We start from the raw sequence: 21144 nt of genomic DNA, 5'->3' as shown, positions 1-21144 counted from the left end.
GATTGCTGCCTGAGTGCTGTGGGGGGGCTTGGTTCTCTGTCCTTGGGGATCCTGGGCCCTCAGGCCAGATTCTCCTCCTCCTCGCCAATAGGGCTGGGCAGCCAGGGCGGCGCCGGCCCCCGGGTCCCCGGCATGGGCACGGTGGTGAAGGGCTCGGCCGTGGGCCCGGGGATGGGGACAGGCGGCTCAGGACCAGCAGGGGGATCGGGCTCGGGCTCCCGCGGGCCGAGGTCGAGAAGCGGCTCCCCGCAGCCGCACTCCGGGGCCGTGCCATCAGGGGCGCCTGAGCACGCACAGCTGGCGGGAATGGACGCCTCCGACACACAGCTGTTCTTGCGGCGCAGCAGGGACAGTCGACGGCCCAGCAGGCCTCCGCCGGCTGTGCCTGCGCCCGCCGGCAGGAGGCGCTGCAGGAAGTCGCCGTGCGCCTCGCCCAGCGGTCCGTCCACGACGCAGTCCTGCCGCTGGAACTGCATGTCCTCCTTGGCCAGCCTGCGGGACCGGAGTGGGTCAGCGCTGCTGCCTTGCCTCTCTCTTTGATCGGCAGAGCAGGGTTCCAGTCTCGCTCCTTTTCCTGACCTCACCCACGCCAGAGACCTTGGCCCCTCACCCCAGAGCCTAGCCTCATCCACTGGCTCTGGCCAAGCTCGCACTTAGACCTCAAAGCCTCAAGTCGTGGCTTCGCCCCCTCGTCTTTGGTACCACCTCCGTCCCGTCCACTTCCTTAGCTCTGCCCCCAGTTAGTGGCCCGGTCCCAGACCTTGACCCCGCCCCCAAGTTCAGCCCCTGCTCTTGTCCCTGTCCTCGGAGATTTCAGCTCTTCAGAGATTCAGCCAAAGCGAATCTCCAAAGTTTAGCCCTTTGCCGCGTCCTAGCCCCGGTAACCCTTTCAATCAGACACGCCCCGCAGAGCCATAAGCCCCGCCCCGAGCGGCCCCGCCCGCCCGCCGGCTCACGTGATGTCGAAGGTGGAGCCCTGGAAGGAGGGCTGCTGCAGCAGGAAGGCGGTGGCCGCCGTGTAGGGGGCGCGAGCCTCGGTCGCGTCCCAGTACAGGTCCTTCTCCAGCATGGCCAGGTCGTCGTACATCTCGTCCACGGCCAGCATCGATACCTGCGGGTGCGGACACGCAGGGCGGGGTGGGGAGGGGCAGAGAGGCAGGACCCAGGGGTGGACCCCTCAAGGTGGGTGGGAGCCTGGTGACCAAAGAGGGGATGGTTCGGAGTGAGGCCTGGGCACGTCTTGACTGGGATGGGGCCAGGAACGCTTTGGGAGGTCGGAGATGTCGCAACGGGGAGAGTCTCACTTGGAAGTTGCGGTCGATCAGAAAGTTGGTCTCAAAGTCGTCGTCATCCTCTCCGAAAGGGTTGATGAGCTGTTCGGCTACCTGAGGGGGGAGGGAATAGGTAGGGGCAACCTTGAGAACCTCTGCCCGCCCACGCCCCGAGCCCCAGCCTTGAGGCCCCACCCACCTTGAGCCAGCCCACATAGAAGAAGAATTGCAGCAGGGTGAATATGGGCACGCACAGGTCCAGGTCGTGATCTTTGTAGCCCTGCGCGGGGTCCAGGAACTGACGACCGATGAGGCAAGCCAGGAAGTAGCTGTACACTGCGATGGTCACCACCTGGAGGCGGGGGGGGGGGGGGTCCTCCAGGTGAGGGTTCTCCCGACCTCAGGAGGCCATTGAGAGACCAGAGCCAGGATCGGGCGTCACTGTGATGGGGTCTTAGCTGACCCTGTTTCCCCTTGAGACCAGTGCGTCAGGGTCTCTGACAGTGATATAAACCGAGGCACGGCGGGGTTACCTGGGTGTAGACGAGGGGTACACTAATCCAGTCGTAGTGAAAGAGCATCCCACACTTGCCCCGGAACACATTCAGCTCCTGGAGGCGGATACAGGGCATGAGGGGGCCCGAACTGTGAGCTCACACATGCAGATGAAGTGGGGGTGTCTGGGATGGAGATGGGTGGTCACCCGGTGGGAGGTGGGAGTGTGCTTCTGGAGGTTCCAGGGAGAGTAGTTGGTGGTGAGTGTACACCTGGGGTGGGGCCGTGCACCTAGGGTTTGTCTTTGAGGGTGTTGGGATCTGCCCCATGGGGATAAGGGTGCACTGGAGGCGGGGGGCAGGGGGTGGGCTGCTGGGGAGTCTGTCTCGTGGGAGGCGCGCGCCAGGCCGCCGCTAACACAACTCCAGGGAGTAGAGTACAATTTCCCTGGTGTTCTGTAGGAATATGACGTCCTGGCGGGCCCACCTCGAGAAGTAACTTAAGGGCGCTGTTGTCGCGGATGCGGCCCTCGCGCCGGGCCTGCGCCGCTAGGTTGGAGAACCAAACGCAGGGCACCCAGAACTTGTTGTAGGATGAGTTCAGGTTCTCGAACTTCTTGCGCTCCTCGCGGGTCATAAACCCTGGGGAGGCGTGGTCAGGATTATTCGCCCCGCCCCCCGTCCGTGTCCCGCCCCTCCCCGCCGCGCCTCGGGCCCGGGACTCACCCGCCTCCACCACGTGGTCTATGGTGGGGAAGCGTTTGAAGACGGCGGTGCTGACGGAGCGCAGGATGAGCACGGCTGAAAGTCCTGCGTAGCGCATGAGTGTGCGCCGGTAGAGGCGGCCTCGCTCGTCGCGCCCGTGCACCGTGCCCGCCACCACGCACATGAGCGGGTCGGGCAGCGGCATGCACAGGTACTGGTTCCACCACCGCTGCACCACCAGAGTCACGTAGAAGCCTGTGGGACAGCCGGAAATGAGGGCTCACCGGGGACACCAGGGTCAAGGGTTTGGACACCTAGGTAGTGAGAAGAGGAGCGCGAATAGGGTCTGCATCAGGGACACCAGAGCAGGCTGGGTCATCCTGGCTACTTGGGAGTCACCTGGGATGGGGAATTGGGGTCCCAGGATGGGGATAGAGACAAAGGGCCCATGTTAGGAGCACGTGGGCAGGATGTCACCCTGGCCACAGGGAGATTCGCTGGGGGCATAGGGACCTGAAACACAGGGAGGGAGGCCAGGCTTGTGGAGTTGTACATCAGGAACACCTGGACAAGTTTGTTACAACAGCCACACGGGGCCCCTGAGTCAGGAACGTGTGAGGGACTTTGGGCACAGGGTCTATGTCAGGTAGCCTTGGGCATGCTGGTCACCCCATTCCTATGGGTGGAGGGAGGGAGACTGAGGCCACATGAGGTCACTGGGCACTGGGGGCCAGGACTTGTCAGAGAACTGCCCCCCAAGCTGGACTTGAGAGGATGGAGTCATATGGGGTCCCTGGGGCCCACGATGTGTGTGAGGGGGAACACTAGTAATCTCATGCAGACACAGGTGGGAATCCCTGAGGTGACCAGTAATAAACCTGTGCATGAGACAGAACTCTCATGGAGGCACCTCAGGGGGCACGGTGACCAAGTGACATCCAAGGTTGTGCAGTGCAGGGCCACACCCGGCATCTTCATGGTGTGGATCCAGAAGTTGGGGGCTGGGCATTGGATTTGAGAGGGGAGTCTGAGAAGAGCAGGAATTGGGATCTCCAAAAGGCATGAATAGATATGGATTTCCAGGGGACACGGGAATGGGGGCTAAGGGGTGTGACCGCACCAAGCACAAAGGAGACAGGGATGAGGCTGGCATACTGGTCGCAGTAAATGACAAGCTTCTCGAAGTAGCGCTTTTGCTCTTCAGTCAGCAGGAAGCTGCAGGGTAGGGGGCACGGGGTCAGGGACGAGCCCCCCCCACAAGCCTCAGATCTCTCTTGCTGCACCCCTCTCCCCATCCCACCCAAGGCCCCTCCTCAGCCCCCTCTCTCAGCCACCTCATCCCTTAGACCTCACATTCCCAACCTGCACCCTCCATCCCAGGCCACCTCACCGGTAGGTGGCACTCAGCACCATGAAGAGCCCCAGGAAAGTGAGCAGCTCACGCCACAGGAGTTTGTAGATGCTCCCACGCCACAGCAGCAGCAGCTGTGAGAAGCCACCGAAGCGGGCGTTTGCCACTCGGGCTGTGTATGTGACAGTCATCGCAGCAGCTGGCTGGTGGGGCCAAGGAGAAGAGGGCTGAACTGGACCAGAGCCTGTGGGCCAAGGAATGGGGGGTGATGGGGGAAGGGGCAGCTGGCAGTGGGCCGGGCTGGGGGCTGTGGGTGGGGGTGGAGAGGTGTGGGCCGACTGAGCTTAGTGTCCCCACCCATGCCCCAGCCACCCCCTTGGTCCTGGCCCTTGCCCAGTTTCCCTTCTCCCAGCCTTGCTCACTCTCAATCTTGTTCCAGTCCCCAGTTCTCTTCCCCAACCTTCTCTCTCAAGCTGTCCCTTTTACTGGACTCCTGGTCCCAGTGCCTTGCAGTCCCCAAGCTGTCTCTCTCGATCCCCCACCTTCGAGAAGGGTCCACAGTCAGCTCTACTCGATCGCATTCCCCTCACCTGGACGCCACCTGCACCTCCTCCACTCCCTGAGTCCTCAGCACCTCGGTTTCTAGGTTCTTAGGGCTCTCATTCCCCCCATTCTTCTCCCTCAGCCCCCACTTCTTGTCCCCCCTCTGCTGCATGAGCTGCCGCAGCCTGTCTGCCTCCCACTTAATCACCCCGGCTCTGCCCTCTCCCCCTTCTCTTCCAAGATCCACCTTGACCTTTCCTCTGTCCCCTCCTCTCCAGCCTTCCTAGCCCCCCACTCCCCACCCCGGGGAGGACTCTAGATGGATTTCTGCCCACAAGCACGTCTGTCCTGATGGACCCCTATCCCCTTAGGCCTAGGTCTTTCTCACCTGTGTTGAGGGTGTCGGGTGCAGGGACGCAAGGGGACAGGGACAGGATGGGCCGGTGGCTTCAGCATTGGGTGGGGTTGAAGCTAGACCCTGGGCGGGAGGGGGCTGGGGAGTGGGCGTGGGCAGCCCCTCCCTGGCCCGCCCCCTCAGCTGGGCTACAGCCTCAGAGCTTTGTTTGGAGAAGTTTGGAGCGAGGACAGTTTGTTACCTGGACGGGGGGGGGGGAGAAATCCGCCCTGTCCTCCCTCGCCCCTCCCTGTCTCCCTCCCAATCACTCACTGGCAGGTCCAAGGGATCTGGAATCTAGAGCTGGTGGAGGGAGCCGACACACTCCTCTCCCAGATACACTGCTCACTGAGACTGGGACACTCCACAGTCACTTGTAATCACAGCTGTCACAAAGATGCACATAGATACATACATCACAGATCCAGACATGAATTCAGCTTCTCTCTCTCTTTTTTAATTCAGCTTCTCTTAACACAAACTCACACAACCACGGTGACCAAGAGGGGAGTAAGCACTGTCACAAAGACTTTCAGAATCTCACAAGATACACCTAGATCTACCTCCAACCCCCATCATGCATATATATATATGAGGCAGATGGACCCTGACATACCAGGTTCTCAGCTGTCAGGTACACACACAGTGCTCCAAACAGCCACATAGGAGGACACAGGCAGGAGGGCACATTCCCTCATGATCACACCATGTAACAAAGACCCACCCAAGGTCATACAACCAGCCAAACGCAGACCCCACCCAGAACCTAGAATGCCTTCACACACACAGCCACACACCATGGCACAGCGGTTTTATTCCCGGATCTTCCCCATACAAAGACGTACCTGTATCACACACCAAATGCAGGAATACCTCCCTTCAACACAATGGCACACTGTCCCAGAGTCAGAAGGGGCCCATGGTGGTCCTTTAGATCCACAAATGTTGCAAAGACACAGTCACACAACAGTGATCCCTCACCAACAGTTCCACCAACTGTAACACCTTGTGAAACACACTTGCACGTGCACATCAATACATAAGACAACCCCCTCCCCAGCACTCCCTCTGCAGTGTGCACACACACACACCCATACACTTGGCGTTGCCATGAACACACAAGCTTGGGGACACAAAAGCTCGTCCCCACATTTGGCATGGATTTGGGACAGATATTCCCTCTCCACAGACACACCTACAAGGGGACACTCAGTCTGGTACAAACGGCTTCCACCCATCCCAACCTCTCAAACATCAATGCACAGCCCAGTGTGGGAGAGGTGGAGGCTCAGGGTTTCAGCCCCAGCAGGAGTGCCCTGGGGTGGCCCTGAGCCCCTCTAGTCCACCCCATGCTCTAGGACTATGGATGGCTCTGCGCAGCCCCACCCCAAGGCCCGGCTGGCCAGGACGCTGTGTTCCCACACTGACAGATGTCTGCCCCACCTGGGGTAATTAGGAACCGGCCTGGACTGGCCACCCTCGAACCCGTGCCTCCGCTGTCCAGCTGCCGGACAGCCCATAAACGGGGCCGAGGGGGCAGTGGCGTGGTGCCACCAGCTGCGGGACCCAGGGAGGGGGCAGGCTTCCTGCGGATGGGCTAAGTTCCGGGTCAGCAGCGGCCACTCCCTAGGATGTGTCTCTACACTCACTGCAGCTACCCCTCCTGCTCATTTCCCCTCCCCCAGCTCACAGGTGTCCCCACACACTTCTGACTGCTGGACCCCCACCGGGCCTGGGGCAGGTTGCCCAGGCTTGTTCACATGCTTGATAATTGTAAGAGTCATAACAAACACTCCTTGGCAGGTCGGTGCCTGGTGCTTTTGCAAAGGCATTGTGTATTTCATCTCACCGAATCCTTGCAAATGGGCATATGAAGTTGGTGTCCTTGTTATTCCCACTGTCCAGGTAAGGAAACTGAGGTTTGGATGACACAGCTCGTTTGTGGAACAGCTGGGATTTGAACAGGCCATTTGCCTGGGAGCCTGGGATCTTTGCCACTGGTTGCTCCACCGTGTTTGTTTATGCGCGCCACCCTGGCGTGTCCACACCCGCTTGCACACACCCAGCAGAATCTAGTAGGGGGACACGTCTAGGCTCGTGGCTGGGTTCCCCTTACATATACTCACTGGCATGCCCAGACCCTGGGTGTGCACGCTCTAAACATCACTTCCTGACTCATGTGTGTCCCCCCCACCCTAACCAGCTCCGGCTTGGAACTTGCCAACACTCAAGGTCATGCCTCATCCTGAGTCTCTCAAGTGGGAATGATGGTGGCTGCCCAGGCAGTGGCAGAGGGAGGAGTGAAGGGCAGGGTTAAGGGGGCCCACGCCTTCCCGGCTAGTGTGTTGACAGTCTGATGAATTTGTGCCATGGCTCTGTGAATGGCTATACTTAGGTCTCCATTTTAGGCATGAGGGGACTGAAGCTCAAACAGCAGGAAGCATGTGCTGCAGGCCACTCAGTGAGACAGCTCTGAAGGTTGGATGGGACTTCGGGGCCCTTCCGGCCTGAGCCCTCTGTCAGCCTGCCTAATAATCGGCCCCCTTGTTGTAGCCTTTTGCTGGGAGGGACTGATGCCCTCCCATGGGGGCAGGAATTGGGGGGTGGAGACAGTTAATCCTGTCTGGCAGGCCTAGCCTCTGCCCAGGGCGCCCACTAATTCCCAAACCAAACAGCGGGCAGTGCTGGGCCCGCTGCCGGACTAATCCACTTCCCACCAGCCTGGGGCTGGCGAAGGGGCCTCCAGGTTCCCACGCTCTGAGCCTCCAAGGGAGTGGGCAAATGCCCCTCTCCTCCATTCCAGGCTTTGCAGTCCCAGCAGGGACACCTACCCATACAGTAGAAAAAGGCATCCCCTTTCCCAAGACACCTACCTTCCAAAATTGCCACAATAAACAGCATCACTATTAGATCTCTGTTGTGAATGTACCCCTCTAAATGTGACTTTTCTTTGTCAGCTAGCCGGTACAGGGATCCAAACCTTTGACCCTGGTGTTATAACACCATGCTCTACCCAACTGGGTGAACTAGCCAGCCTAGATGTGACATTTTTGTGCAGTGCACAACCTATGCAACTGTACAGGAAGGTGCTTACCTCTCCCTATATCAACAAACAGTGGTTTAAGATAAGTTTATTGAGGAGCGAGAGGCGGGAAGAGGTGGGGGGCAACTACACCCCCCTCCAGCCCCACCAGGGGGAATAGATCCCCTCCCTGCCTCCCGCCCCCCAAATGGCTCCCCCTGTACTATGGGGGACTCTGTGCAAATTCTGCCCCCAAGGGGTGGGGGGGTGGAGGGTGGATGTGAAATGGCAGCGGTTGGGGCTGGCAATGGTGCTATTGGGCACTGGGAGGTTTGTAGGGCTCCAGGAGGAGGGCAGAGAAGGTGTTGACCTTGTCTGCCCCCCGCACTTCATGGGGTAACAGCGGCAGCTTCACGATGTGGAAGTCTTCATACAGGTCCTCCATCTGTAGCCAGACAGAATACAGAGGCAGAGGTAAGGGGGCAGGAGAAAAGGGACAGAGTATAGATAGATAGAAGGGATCAGGATGGGGGCCTCCCAAGTCAGGGAGAGAATATGAGGCAGTGACTTCATGGTGTCATAGTGGGAGTAGGGCCAGTAAGGTCAGAGATCACTGGGCCAGACCTCCTGTTCAGCCACAGTCCTCTGGAGCCAGAATTAGGGTGAAGGGTATGAAGTGGGGGTGAAGGGCAGGAGTTGGGGCAGAGGGTCAGAAGGTGGAGCAAAAGGTCAGAATACAGTGAAGGTACAGAGGTGCCCCAGCTGGCCTGAGCTGGGTGGTGGGCACACCTGGTCCAGGTACTTGGCCTGAATCTTGTGGCGGGCTTCACACATCTTGCAGGGCTTCTCAGGGTCAGGGAAGACAAGCTGGTTGACAATGATATTGTGTGTGTCGATCTTGCACTTGGCCAGCTCCTGGATCAGCCTCTCTGTCTCATACAGAGACAGGAACTCAGCGATGCATACGCAGATGAAGGTTGTCTGCTCCTGAAGGAGGCAGGAGAAGGCAGTGAGGGGCAGGTTCTGGTGCTGTCACCATGCTCTGAGCCTCTCTCTGCCCGTGCGACCACAACTCACAGGGTCCTTGAACTGTTCGCTGACAGAGCGGATGACGGGCAGCGTCTCCTCCAGCTTGGAGGCCAGTTGGTCTGCATTCATGTCCCCAAGCCCCAGCATGTTGCACATCTGTGGGGAAAATGTAGGAGGGCTCACAGCTTACCTGGGGCCTATTAAACCCCGAGTTGGGGGTTTGCTAAACACCTGGGGGACAACTCCTGATACCCTCCCAGTGGCATGGGCCCTTGAGCAGAATCCTGGGGTCAGTCAAATCCCAGCTCTGCCACTTCTGGAAAACCATGGCCAAGGGGCTTTACCTCCCAGAGCCTCAGTTTCCCCATCTGTAAACCTTACCTCCAAGAGCTGTTGTGCTAGCTGATGCATGTGACATGTTCAGAACAGTACCTGGCACAAATTTAAGTGCTCAACAAATGTCATTACCTGAGGCACAGGTCCCCATAGGGAGACCACACACACACCGGGGGGGGTAGTGCTGGTGGTGTGCAGAAGTGTGCAGGCTTTAGGGTTGTCACAGTGATAACCTATGGGTGCACTCTCATGATCTCTATTTCACAGACAAGGAAGGTGAGGCCCAGAGAGGTGAAGTGACTTGCTTGAGGTCACACAGCTGTGTCACACCGTGAGCACAGAGGATTTGAAGGAGGTCTACATGGCTTTGGAGTAGGTCCTTTCAAGCTCGATCTGGGGCACTTAGTGGGCAGGGGCAGGGATGCTGAGTCCTGCCTGTGCAGTGGGGGAGACAGTCCCTGCCAAGTCCCCCCAGTGAAGATCTGTTGCACCCAGTGAGAAGTCCTGACAGAGAAGAAGTGGGGGTGAGAAGGTCCTTTGTAACTGCACATCTGGGGGCCCACTACCACTCAGGGGACGCCTGGATGCCCGGGGCACCGCCTGCCTGTGAGATGAAGGGGCTGATCTGGTTCTTGATCTGCATGAGGCGGCCCAGGCCCCGCTCGACGATGGTGGGGAAGTTGAGCAGCCTCAGCGTGTGGCCTGTGGGTGCCGTGTCAAACACCACCACCGAGAAGTTCATGCCCTTCACCAGCCTGAGGGGAGATGGGGGTAAGGCCCGCTGTACCCCGACTTCCCCGCGTGGCCCCCACCCCACTGGCTGGGCCTGACCTCATGACCTCGGCATAGCTCATGGCTTCATCGATGCCGGGGAAGGCGCTCATAGCTTCCTGCATCATCTTCTTGCCCATGCTCAGCATGTTGTCCTCCTCGAAGAACTCGTCAGGCAGCTCTGCCACCCCGAGGCTGGGGTCGATCTCCTGGGGGCCGAGGGGATGAGACTCAGGCCGCTGCTACTGCTGGGGGCCTTCCCACCTGGGCACAGGGCCAGAGGGAGCCTGTGGAGGGCTCCAACCACAGGTCCCTCATTAGGTCATGGCTGGGGTCACCCCAAGACCCCGATGTATAGCACTGCCCTCCTTTGGGGCCTTAGGGTCTCGTACAGTCTCAGCAATGGTCAAATCATTTCATAAACAAGTAAAAGATCAAACTGAGACCAAGGTCCCCAAAAGGAAGCTGAAACCCACTGCAGAGCATTTACATTGCGGTTCCCCACATGGATCTCGCCTGCCCAAGACTCTCCCACAACTGGCCCCCCAACCTCTTCCAGATCATTCCTCCAATGACCACCCTGTCTAACAATGCAGCTCCCCACATCCCACATGGTTTCCTTATTGTGTTTATCTCCCTAACCAGAATGTCTGCTTGGGAGGGCAGGGGGTTTTCTGTCTTGCTCACTGCTGTGTCCCCAAGTGCCTAGAACAGTGTCTGGCACACAGTGGTTCCTCAACATGTATAAATTTATGAAGAGATGGCCTTGTCCAGGGTCCCTGACTAGTCCTAGACTTGATGCCTCCCTCTCTATCCTCCTCTCATGTCACCTCTTCCTGGTGACATCATGAGTTCCATGGCCAAGCCCTCAAGTCGCTGCCCTCAGGGGTCATTCCCCTGTGGGGAGCTTGCCACCCATCACCCCACCCCTGTACACCCACAGTCACACCCCTGATAGTTAATTCCTAGTCACGGGGATACCTCTGATCATCCACACCCCTCTCCTGACTCAGTTATTCTAAACCTCTTTGGGCCACCTCATCCCCTCACCTCTGCCCCCTGTTAGCTGTCAGTGTCCCTCTTGGCCAGCCCCTTTATCTGGCCCAGGCTCCACAGGGTGCCTTTGCAAACACTCCCTCTTCTTTATGTGATTGGCAAAATCCCCACCCTGGTTATTCCCAGCTCTCCGGTATCACCGCACTCGAGGGCCTGAACACACTTGACGAGTAATTCCCTCCCTGCTCCCCATTCCTGATCACAAATCTCCAATGGGCACACGATGAGCCAGACAATCCTGGGTCCCCCTTCCACCCTCAGAAGTGTTAAGGTGGCATCTTCTCCCTCTCAAAGCTCTTCTGTCCCATTCACTGCTGAGGCCCTCACCTGTGCCTTGGTGAGAAAGAGAATTCACTGGCTGCCAACACCATCTTCCCCCCAGGAGATGCCCTAATTTCCTGCTCTTCCCTCCGAGTCCTGACCCTAGCAGAGCCCAAGTTCTGGGTCTGTATGCTGGATGGAACTCATCCCGCCTGAGAATCGTCTCCTGCCAGCACCCTCACTCCCTCTGCAGCTTCACTTAGTCAGCAAATGCTCTAACATCTCCTCTCTCTAAAAAGCCTTCCTTACACACTGTATCCCTCCAGCAAAAGCCCCACTTCTCAACTCCCATGGTGACAATCACTGTCTCCACCTCCTCATCTCACTTGCTCCAGGAAGGCTTTGCCCCCACTACCAGGGTGGTCAATCCAAAACCGATGTGCCTGCTGGAGCCAACAACCTCTGCCTGTCCAGGATTCCTTTACCCTCCTGGATCTCAGAACGCCACACTCTCTGGCTTTCTTCCCACCTCACTGGTGGCTCCTTTTTGGCCTCCTTTGCTGGTTCTTCCTTCTCTGCTGGACCCTAAATGCTGATGTGTCCCCGGCTTGTTTCTATGCCTCTCTGTTCTCCCGCACTCTCCTCCACTCACACAGATTTAAATACCACCCTTAGGACAATAACTTCCAAATCAATGCCAATCTCCTCCAAGCTCCAGGCTCACATAACTAAGCTACTGTCATGCAATCTGCTTGGATGTCTCCACTTGTTCTGCCCCCACTCGAGTCCAGCTGCTATCATTTCTGGCCTGGTTATAGCCCCAGCTTCTTTGTTTTGTTAGTCTCCCTGCTTCCACCCTTGACTTATAACCCAATCCCTGCATAGTGGCCAGAGGAAACTTTTCAAAACAAATTTAGTCATGACATTGCCCTGCTTAAAATGAACAGCTTCCCATTAAACCTGGAATCAAAGCCAAACTGCTCGCTGTGGCCTGCAAGGTCCATGTGGCTCTGGTTGGCTTGTCCAACTTCTCCCTCCCCAACCCTTGCTCACTAAGCTCCAGTCACTCCAGCTTCCTTCCTGCTCCTTGAACATTCCTCACTTGGTTCTCCCCTGGTATGGCGAAAGAGAAGTGAAACTGGGGAGATGCAGGATGTAGCATGTGCAGGACATGGTGGCTGCTGGTGGGTGTGTGGAGGAAAGACCTGAGTAACTTTTGCCAAAAGTGGGGAGCTGAGCCCTGCTCCACTCACCATAGCAAAGAGGTTATCATAGCCTTTGACCTTGGTAGGCACCTTGGAGAACTTCTGGTCAAAAGCATCTGAAATGTTGTGGGCTGGGTCTGTGGAGATGATCAGAACACTCTCACGCCCCTTGGACAGCTGGACTGCCAGGCTGCAGCTGGGCAAAGAAAGATCAAAAGGTGGGGAGTGAAGGGTCAGGCTCTGCTCCCCAGGTCTGCAACGGGAGATGTGGAGTCTCAGGAGCAGGTCACAGGGATGAGCAGAAGCCTTAAGAGGAGAGTATGGGTCACTGTGCGATCAAGCCTCAATCCCTGCAAGAGAACCCTCTCAGACCTCACCTGCTGACCTCTCCATCTGGACTAGAGTCATAAGGTTCAGCTAACTGAGTCGATCTGGCCTGCTGCCTGCTTTTTCTTTCCTGGGCAGAGAGTGGCATGGTCCAGCTGTCCAGACTGCATAGCTTGACTCTGTGCCCCCTCCCTCAACTCTAAGCCAAAGGGTACCCTGCACTCCCTGCTAAGCTCAGAATGCTTCAGTGCACTAATCCATGATAATTTGCCCCAGGGACCCCTCCCCTTTCTCCCAGCTGACTGGGACACTTCGATCAAGTGCCCTCTCCCTGGTTTTCCACCCCCATCCTCGCACTGGGCATAAAATGGCAAGGTTCACCAGACTAGTATAGCTTGCTCTGGTGCCCCTCCCCCTACTCTGAGCTCACTCGGGTACAGTCCAGCTGATTGGGACATCTAAGTGCTCCCCCGCCCCCCGCCCCGTGCGCTAGGTTCACTGTGGTTCAGCACTCGAGCCCCAATGGGGATGGTCCAAATCAGAGGGTGCCAGGCCTGCATCGAGGAGGTATCTTCCATTTGCTCCAAGTAATTTCGGGAGAGTACAACACGGAAGACCCTGGCCCAGCCCCCTCGCCCGGCTCGGGGTGGAAAAGCCAGTCCCTGGCCTCCCCTTTCCCAGTGGTACATCCCACCCGCCTTCTCGGCTCCGGTCTCAGCCTCCTTACCTGCAGGTAGTCTTGCCCACGCCACCCTTGCCCCCGACGAAGATCCACTTAAGGCTGCGCTGCTCGATGATGTTGCTAAGCGTGGGCTCCAGCGGCTCCACATCAGGTGCATCCTCGAACTCCTCCGCCTCAACCCCCCACCCGGCCACCCCTGCCGCCATCTTGGAACCGGCTCACGTGACCAAGTGGAGCGCACCATACAAAGGACACGCAGGGGAAATTCTCTATCACATCCCCACGAAGGTTAGGAGCCTGAATTAATTTCCTCGTGGCCTGAATCTTAAGAGCTAATAGAAGCTACATTATTAACGTTCTCAGCCTCCAGAGCTCACTTTATCTACTTCTTGTCGATATTTTTCCAAAGGCTCCCCCTGTCTGATGAACATATAGGTATGGTCCAGTGTACTCCCCTTCACTGATTGGGCCCTAAGTCCTGAAGCACTCCTTTCATTGGCTACATCTTTTCCTACTTCCACCAGTCACTCTCACGCCCCGGTAGCGCCAACCTCTCCTTAGCAACCGTCCAAACACCCATTCCATGCCCTTTGGGTGAAATTAGATCCAAGATCCGCCCTGGCCTGATCCCATAGGCTCAACTTCGTGTCGATCACTTCCTTCTCCAAGTTGAGTCCCAACTTTGCTTCAGGTCCGCCGCCTCTGTTATTTAATTGGCTGTGAACTACCTATCTCTTGCCTATCAGAGACGAATTGAATAGTTGGCTGGAGACAAGTCCCCGGGCTCCGGGTGGGTATCAGGGAAAACGATTCTAGTTGTGGGCAGGATCCGCAGGCCCTTGTCCCGCTGCGCAGGGACCATACCTGCAACCGCGCTCCTTGTCGTAGAAGGGACCCTAATTTCTGAAAATCTACACGCACTTGGTTGCGTGTTCGAAGGTAGACTCCAGAGAATTTCCTGTTCGAACCTCTGCCCTGGGGTAGGAATACAAGCTAGGTCCCAGGCCGTGGGCAGGGACTCCAATCCAGAATACTCTTAATCTTAGAGGTGGACTCCAGCCTAGAAATACCCAAGGCTTCATATGAGTACTCCAGCCCGTAAAATAACCTTATTGTCAGACGGGGACCCCAGCTCCACGGAGCCAGCCGTATCCCTATTCCCAAATGTGAGCATCCCAGAGGAAGGTACCCAACCCACAGATACCTCCATTTCTAGTCGAGGGGTCCAGGCTAGATATGTTCCATAGACCTAGCTAGGGACTCAAGTTCTGAGGTGTCAGATGATCACACTGCCCCAAACGGGGTCCTTCACCTCATCGAGAGTATCCCTGGTGTCAGACGAGGATTCTAGGCCTGCAAAGCCAATGCGCCCCCCAGCTCCAAGCGGGAACCCCACTCCGAAGAGCTAGCTAGAGCCACAGTCCCAGACGATGGCCCCATTCCTGAGGAGCCCCTATCTGCGTAACGCCAGCCCGAGTATCGCTGTATTGTAAGAACCCGCGGGGCGGGGCACCTCTCCATTGCCCCGCCCCGCCAGGTCATGCCCTCGTTCGCCCCGCCCCTGGCCCCCGCTCCCGACTGCGGACGCTCGCGGGCCAGACCGCTCTTCCCGGCATGCACTGCTCCGGACCAGGCAAGTCGGGCGCCAAGCGCGGGGCCGGAGCGGCCTTCCCGGAGTCCTTTGCGCGGCACCTGGTGACAAAATGGCTGCCCGAGGGAGACGGGCGGAGCCTCCGGGCCGGGAGGCGCCGGGCCCCGCGGGTAGCGGAGGTGGCGGGAGCCGATGGGCTGAGTCAGGGCCAGGGACGTCGCCCGAGAGCGGGGACGAGGAGGTGTTGGGCGCGGGTTCGAGCCCGGTGTCGGGCGGCGTGAACTTGTTCGCCAACGACGGCAGCTTCCTGGAGCTGTTCAAGCGGAAGATGGAGGAGGAGCAGCGGCAGCGGCAGGAGGAGCCTCCCCCGGGCCCGCAGCGACCCGACCAGCAGGCCGCCGCCGCGGGCCCTGGGGATCCGAAGAGGAAGGGCGGCCCAGGCCCCACACTCAGCTTCGTAAGGAGCCGCGGGGGTGGGGGCAGGCGCCAGGGCCTGCCTTGGCTGGGGAAATCGGGGTCGGAGAAGGGGGATTGGGATCCAGGTCCACTGTTCTCCCCAATGAGGGGGACGTCCGGGTCTCCCGCTAAGGATGTGGAACCTGGGTTCCCTACGATAGGGGTCTGGGGGCGGAGGTGAGGACCCCCGGACCCTGCCCGCGGGAACCGGGAGCCGAGGAATTGCATTGGAAGCAGCGCTCCGGGGATGGGGAAACCTGGATCCCAGTATTCCTGTTTGAGTGGTACTTGGCCTTTGAGTACTTGGGACCACCCTGTATTGTGGGGAAGGGGAGCAAATTTAGTCTGAGCTGTGTGCATTAGACTCAGACCGCTTACTGTGTGACTTTAGGAAAATTGCTTGACCTCCCTGAATCTCCATTGGACCAGTGTCCAGTTATTGAGCACCTTACCTTGTGCTGGGCATTGTGCTAGGTGCTGGGTATGCAGTGGTGAACATGACAGACAAGATCGCTGCTTTTCTGGAGTCTCTGGGTTGGCCAACGGTCATTTTCCCTAGTTGCGGAAATGGATATCATGACATCTTGTGATATGAGGATTCGGTGAGGTGATCCTGGAAAAGTGGCTAGCACAGGGCCTGTCTTATAAGAAGGACTAAACCAGTGGTTCTCAATTGGGGACGATTTCCCCCACCACCACATTTGGCAGAGTTTGGAGACATTTTTCGTTGTCTGAACTGAGGGAGGGATTGCTAGTGACGTCTGTTGGTAGAGGCCAGGGATGCTGCTAAACATCCTACAAAGCACAGGACAGGTACCCCTTCTCCCCCAACAAAGAATGATCCAGCTCAAAGTGTCATTAGTGCCAGATTGAGAAACTCTGGGCTAAATAAATGGGACATATATTGGTTGTCGGCTCTGAGCTTGCTTTGTCTCTGGTGTTGCGATCAAATTCCTGTGGTGTGGAGTAAGAAGTGTTGACTTGAGAATAAAGGACTGGGGGTTAAGTCCAGGATCCAGCTGTGTGATTTGGGGCACATGATCTAACTTCTCCAAGCCATAGTTTCTTCATCTATTAAAAATGGGTGTGAGAATAGTCCCAGAAGCACAGGTCACTTAATGCCTGGTTGAGGGGTAGAGATGAGATGATGTCTGTGAAGTCTTTTGCAGTGGGGGACAGGAAGCCCTCAGTCAGTGAGAGAAGATGGGATTCCAGGATGAAAGTCCAGAGTAAGACTTCTGTTTGAGGAAGGGGAAAGCATCAGGAGCCAGGTTGGTGTGACAACTGAGAGTGGTGGTTGAGGATCCCTTCATAAATGGGAGTAGCAGTAGTTGTCACCGTCCTTTTCATTTTTTCATCAAGGAGCCATTGCAGTCTCCCCTCCAAAGAGGCTGGGTTAGGCACAGGGAAACAGTGTTGCTTGATGGCTAAGGGTGCTGCCCAGTGACTTAGAACCGTGTGACCCCGGATCTAGCTCCATTGTTTGTTGTCACCATGACCTCTTCTTCTCAAAGACTGTTTCCTCATCTATAAAATGGAGATGGTTATAACCTTCATCCTAGGGTAACTGAAAGTGAAAGGAGATGATACATCCACAGCACTCTGGCACAGGGCTTGGCATACAGTAGGTGCTCAATAGAGGGAGCTGTTGACACCTATGTGGTCCCTACTAGGGGAGGGTGAGGCCTCAGCATAGAGTGAGGACAGAGCCGGCCCCCATCACAGTGGGCACTCTTCTCGCTCCCTGGGAGGGCAGCCCAGGGCCCAGGACTGCCTGGGCATCGCAGGCCCAGAGCCAGCGCTGAGTTGCGTGTGCTCCTCTCTGATTGCTGCGCAGGTTGGCCGGCTGCCGGAGCTGGGCGCGGCGTCGGGACGGGCCACCGGGCCAGGCTAGGAAGGTGTAGTGGGCCTCAGCGCCGCCAAGGGCGGGCCCGGCTCCTGTAACCGTTGCAGTCTTCTGTCCCTTCACCCAGGTGGGCAAACGCAGAGGCGGGAACAAACTAGCCCTCAAGACGGGAATAGTAGCCAAGAAGCAGAAGACGGAGGATGAGGTGAGCAGGCCGGGTGTGGGGCTGCCCGAGTGCCCTTCCCTCCCAGCCTCCGTGCCAGCGGTGGAGCCCTCTCCCTCCCTGTCCAGCACCAGGGCCTCGGATGGGTGTGTGGGTGGGGTAGGAGGGGCTTTCAATAAGTTCCCCAAATAACTTGACTCTGCACATCTTTACCTCAAACCCAGGGCCTTCAGGGTGACAGCAGGGTTGGGTCAGCTGTCTCAGGACAGTCCTGACCTGGGTTCCTGGCCTCCCTGGCATCTCCCTCCCAACCCCTTCCCCTCCCCACCCCCCACAGGTATTAACAAGTAAAGGTGATGCATGGGCCAAGTACATGGCAGAAGTGAAAAAGTACAAAGCTCACCAGTGTGGTGATGATGATAAAACTCGTCCCCTGGTGAAATGACCCCCTCCCCCGCCTGCCCACAGCCTGGGACTCTCTGCGATGTACATAACTATTTAATGTGGCAGCGGTGGCAGCGGTAGCAGCCTCCCTCCGGAGGACTTATAACAGAAGGAAACCGAGATGCTTCCCGCAGCCGCCAGCGATTCTCCAGGACTCTTTTTTACCTTGAGCACTTGCCTCACGAGACTTAATAGAACACAATGGTTTACTGTCCCCTCTCTTTCCATCTCCTCGCTCTCTCTGGCTCTTTCTGTCTCCTTCTCGTCCCCCACCTTCCCTGTCCCCCCCTTAGCCATCACTTCTGGGAAGTAAAGAACTTGACTTAGTGCTGGAGCCATGTGCTTTGTTTGTCTTCTTCAAGCTCTAACCTAAGCTCTCCCTCACTGGCTGGCACTGCACCTGCCAAAGCCTGGGTTTGGCCCAGTGAGGGAGGGGTGGGGGGGTAGGAAGGTGCAGGAGCACGTCCCCTCCTGCACGCGTGGACTCAAGACCCATCTTCCCTCACCCCTGGCTGAATCCCCACTGTTGCACCTTAGGTTCAGTTTCTCTTCACAGTCCTATTTTCACTGGGCCAAAGTTGTTACTGTGTTCATTCAGCAGAAACTTAATGATCACCTACTATGTGCCAGAGCTGTTCTAGGCCCTGGGGCCATAGCAATGAACAGAACACATCACACTTGGCCTGTACTTGCAGAGGGAGATAGACAAAAAACAAAAAGGAGAAGTCATTTTGGGTGGTGACTGCTAAGAAATACAGGGTAGAGGCTGGGGAGGAGAGGTGTCTTGTTTTTTTTTGTTTGTTTTTTTTAAAGATGACTGGTAAGGGGATCTTAACCCCTGACTTGGTATTATCAGCACCACACTCCCAAGTGAGCCACAGGCTGGCCCGAGGGTGTCTATTTTAGTTGACATTGGATCAGAGTCCTGAGGATGTTCTCAGGAAGAGGGAACAGTCAGTGCGTAAAGACATGTGGAGACTGGTCAACCACCAAAAGAGAAAGGACAGGTGGAGAGCACCTGGTCCAAGTGGGGAGCCTCCCCATGTGAGTGTGGAAGGATGGATGGATTACATGCAGAGCCTCGTGTGCTACGTAGGGTGAAAAGTCGGGACTTTATTCAAGTGCAGAGAACACTTTGGGGGGTTTGAAGTAGGAAGGACCATGATGTGTTTTATATCCTCACAGCATCCCTGTGGCTCCTGTTTGGAGAATAGACTGAAGGGGCTGAGGCAGAGCCTGGGAGACCGAGGAGGCCAGGCCATGACTGGGAGAAGGGAGGGTATGGGGTCTTGGCAGTGGAGGAGATGAGGAGCACTACGATCTGGATTTCAGGGGCTGATCAGCCCTCCCAGCTCCTTGCGGCCCTGCCAGGGTGGCCAGTCTGTCCTGCCCAGATGCATATACTGTCAGGAGAAGAAGGGCAAAGGGGCTTGATTGCCTCACCTTGCAGAACACAATCGATGGTATGTCAGGGGACAGGGTGTCTTAAAGGAAGTCTGACTCCCCCACTGCTCTCTCTAGTGCTTATTGCCATCCCATGCCCTCCTCCTGGCCCCCTTGCTCATCCCCGTGGAGTGTGAAGCTGCCTGGTTCTGCCTGTTCTCCACCAAGTCTCCACATCACATTTTTTTTTTTTAAAGGGGATCTTAACACTTGGCTTGGTGGTGTCAGCATCCCGCTCAGCCAGTGAGCAAACTGGCCATCCCTATACAGGGATCCGAACCCGTGGCCTTGGTGTTATCAGCACCACACTCTCCCGAGTGAGCCATGGGCTGGCCCTCCACATCAAATGTTTTAAGATGTCTTTGCCTCCCGTCCCCTTCTCAAATCTACTAGATGTTGGGGCTCACTGGGTATGGACCTACAACCTGAGTCTTCCCAGGCAGGAATGCTGAACAACCTCAGCACTTCCACCCGTCCCAGGGCCAAGAAGGGGTTCCACTTTCAATTGGGGGAGGATCAAGACTCAGAGAAACACTGACTTGGCTGTCACCTGGTGCCTGGGACCTGAGGAAGCAGAGGGAGGAAAGGCAGATGGCTATGGTCCTGGGAGAGGACTGAGGTGGTACCACCCTGGCCTCTGAAATTCTGCTAGATGCAGTCTGGAGGTTGGGGTGGGACATTTACTCATGTAACAAATACTGAGCACATGCTCCGTGGACATAAAACAGCTACTAAAAGAAAAATCCTGCCTTCGTGGATCTGATGTTCTAGCTGGGGAAACAGACAAGACAGAATAATACACAGAGCACATCAGATGGTTATACATTCTGTGGGAAAAAATAATGCATGAAAGGGGTGACCGAGATGAGAGTGGGAGAGAGGGCAATTTTGACTTGGTCAGCGATGATCTCCCTGACAAAGTGACATTTGTTCCAAGTCCTGAAAAGAGTGGGACAGGCAGCGAGGATGGTCCCCTGAAGAGTGTTCCAGGCAGAAGGAACAGCAGGCGCAAAGACCCTAAGCTGAAACCATGACCACACCCGGCTTGTCGAAGAAGAAACAGCAAGCAGCCTTTGGAACAGGATACCTTCCCCGTCTCACTTCCTGCTACCACACAATAAGGCTTGTCTGCTTTATTTTCCACCTGGGCTCAAAGGTCTTTCCCTCTTATTTTGGGGATGCTGAGCGAGCCCAGGTGTGACTTTGGACTTGGGGGTCGACTGGTGGGAGGGAACACAGGAGGCTAATGGAACCATCCCTACCTCCTCCTCCTCCAAAGCAACGAGCAGCCACTGGATCTTTAAAAAGAAACACAGTGGGAGAAGTAGGTCGCCCCTGCTGCAGCTCAGCCTCTATTCTGTATCGCCAAGAGGCAGGAGGTGCTGAAAGTTCAGGCACCTCCCTTCACAGTGCTTACCAGCTCTGACCCGACCAGAGGAAAGCCTGAAGGGGGAGGAGAATCAAGTTCAGGTTCTAGTGAGTCACGCAGCTCTGGCTTCAAACTATTCTAGTGCCTGTTGACTAAATGATCTTGGGTAAGTCACTTAAGCCTTTCTGTGATTCAGGTTCTTCATCTATAAAATAGGGGTAAATTATAGAAGGGTCAAGTTCTAAATTAAGGGTTATATTCATACAGTCAACTTTAACCCCAACGTTGTTTAAAACAGCTATCACTGCTTTTCTGGGTGAAGAAGTTGACTTGTGTTTGAGGGCTGTGCTTGAAAAATGACCTTTTAACTCTTCAGTGCTCAGGC

At 56.6% G+C, this 21144-nt stretch overlaps 3 protein-coding genes across 4 annotated transcripts; 1 reads left to right on the top strand and 2 right to left on the bottom strand.

Moving 5' to 3' along the window:
* Window positions 1–59: 59 nt before the first annotated feature.
* BEST2 (bestrophin 2) lies at window positions 60–4012 on the bottom strand. Its single transcript, XM_063112516.1, has 9 exons — window positions 3861–4012; window positions 3591–3685; window positions 2492–2725; window positions 2253–2407; window positions 1805–1882; window positions 1471–1623; window positions 1305–1385; window positions 957–1111; window positions 60–492 (listed from the first exon to the last, which is right to left on the bottom strand). Exons 1-9 carry the CDS (start codon window positions 4010–4012, stop codon window positions 60–62), a joined length of 1536 nt encoding a protein of 511 aa, XP_062968586.1.
* A 3862-nt stretch (window positions 4013–7874) lies between these two features.
* Window positions 7875–13653, bottom strand: GET3 (guided entry of tail-anchored proteins factor 3, ATPase). The gene is made up of 7 exons (XM_063112219.1): window positions 13493–13653; window positions 12487–12634; window positions 9977–10125; window positions 9750–9900; window positions 8858–8965; window positions 8570–8767; window positions 7875–8225 (listed from the first exon to the last, which is right to left on the bottom strand). The coding sequence occupies exons 1-7, from the start codon at window positions 13651–13653 to the stop codon at window positions 8094–8096; spliced, it is 1047 nt and encodes a 348-aa protein (XP_062968289.1). The 3' UTR covers window positions 7875–8093.
* A 1434-nt stretch (window positions 13654–15087) lies between these two features.
* On the top strand, window positions 15088–18281 carry TRIR (telomerase RNA component interacting RNase). Of its 2 annotated transcripts, XM_063111645.1 has the most exons (3): window positions 15107–15495; window positions 17468–17545; window positions 17841–18281. In XM_063111645.1, exons 1-3 carry the CDS (start codon window positions 15151–15153, stop codon window positions 17946–17948), a joined length of 531 nt encoding a protein of 176 aa, XP_062967715.1. In that variant the 5' UTR covers window positions 15107–15150; the 3' UTR covers window positions 17949–18281. The 2 variants fall into 2 exon arrangements, with proteins under 2 accessions (XP_062967716.1, XP_062967715.1); XM_063111646.1 differs by lacking the exon at window positions 17841–18281 and having other exon boundaries at window positions 15088–15472; window positions 17468–17544.
* Window positions 18282–21144: the final 2863 nt, after the last annotated feature.

This window comes from Cynocephalus volans, chromosome 10, assembly GCF_027409185.1.
Source record: "Cynocephalus volans isolate mCynVol1 chromosome 10, mCynVol1.pri, whole genome shotgun sequence".
In the NCBI taxonomy this organism is placed as follows: domain Eukaryota; kingdom Metazoa; phylum Chordata; class Mammalia; order Dermoptera; family Cynocephalidae; genus Cynocephalus; species Cynocephalus volans.
The sequence above is the reverse complement of the archived record's forward strand: the minus strand, read 5'-3'. Positions and strand labels throughout refer to the sequence as shown.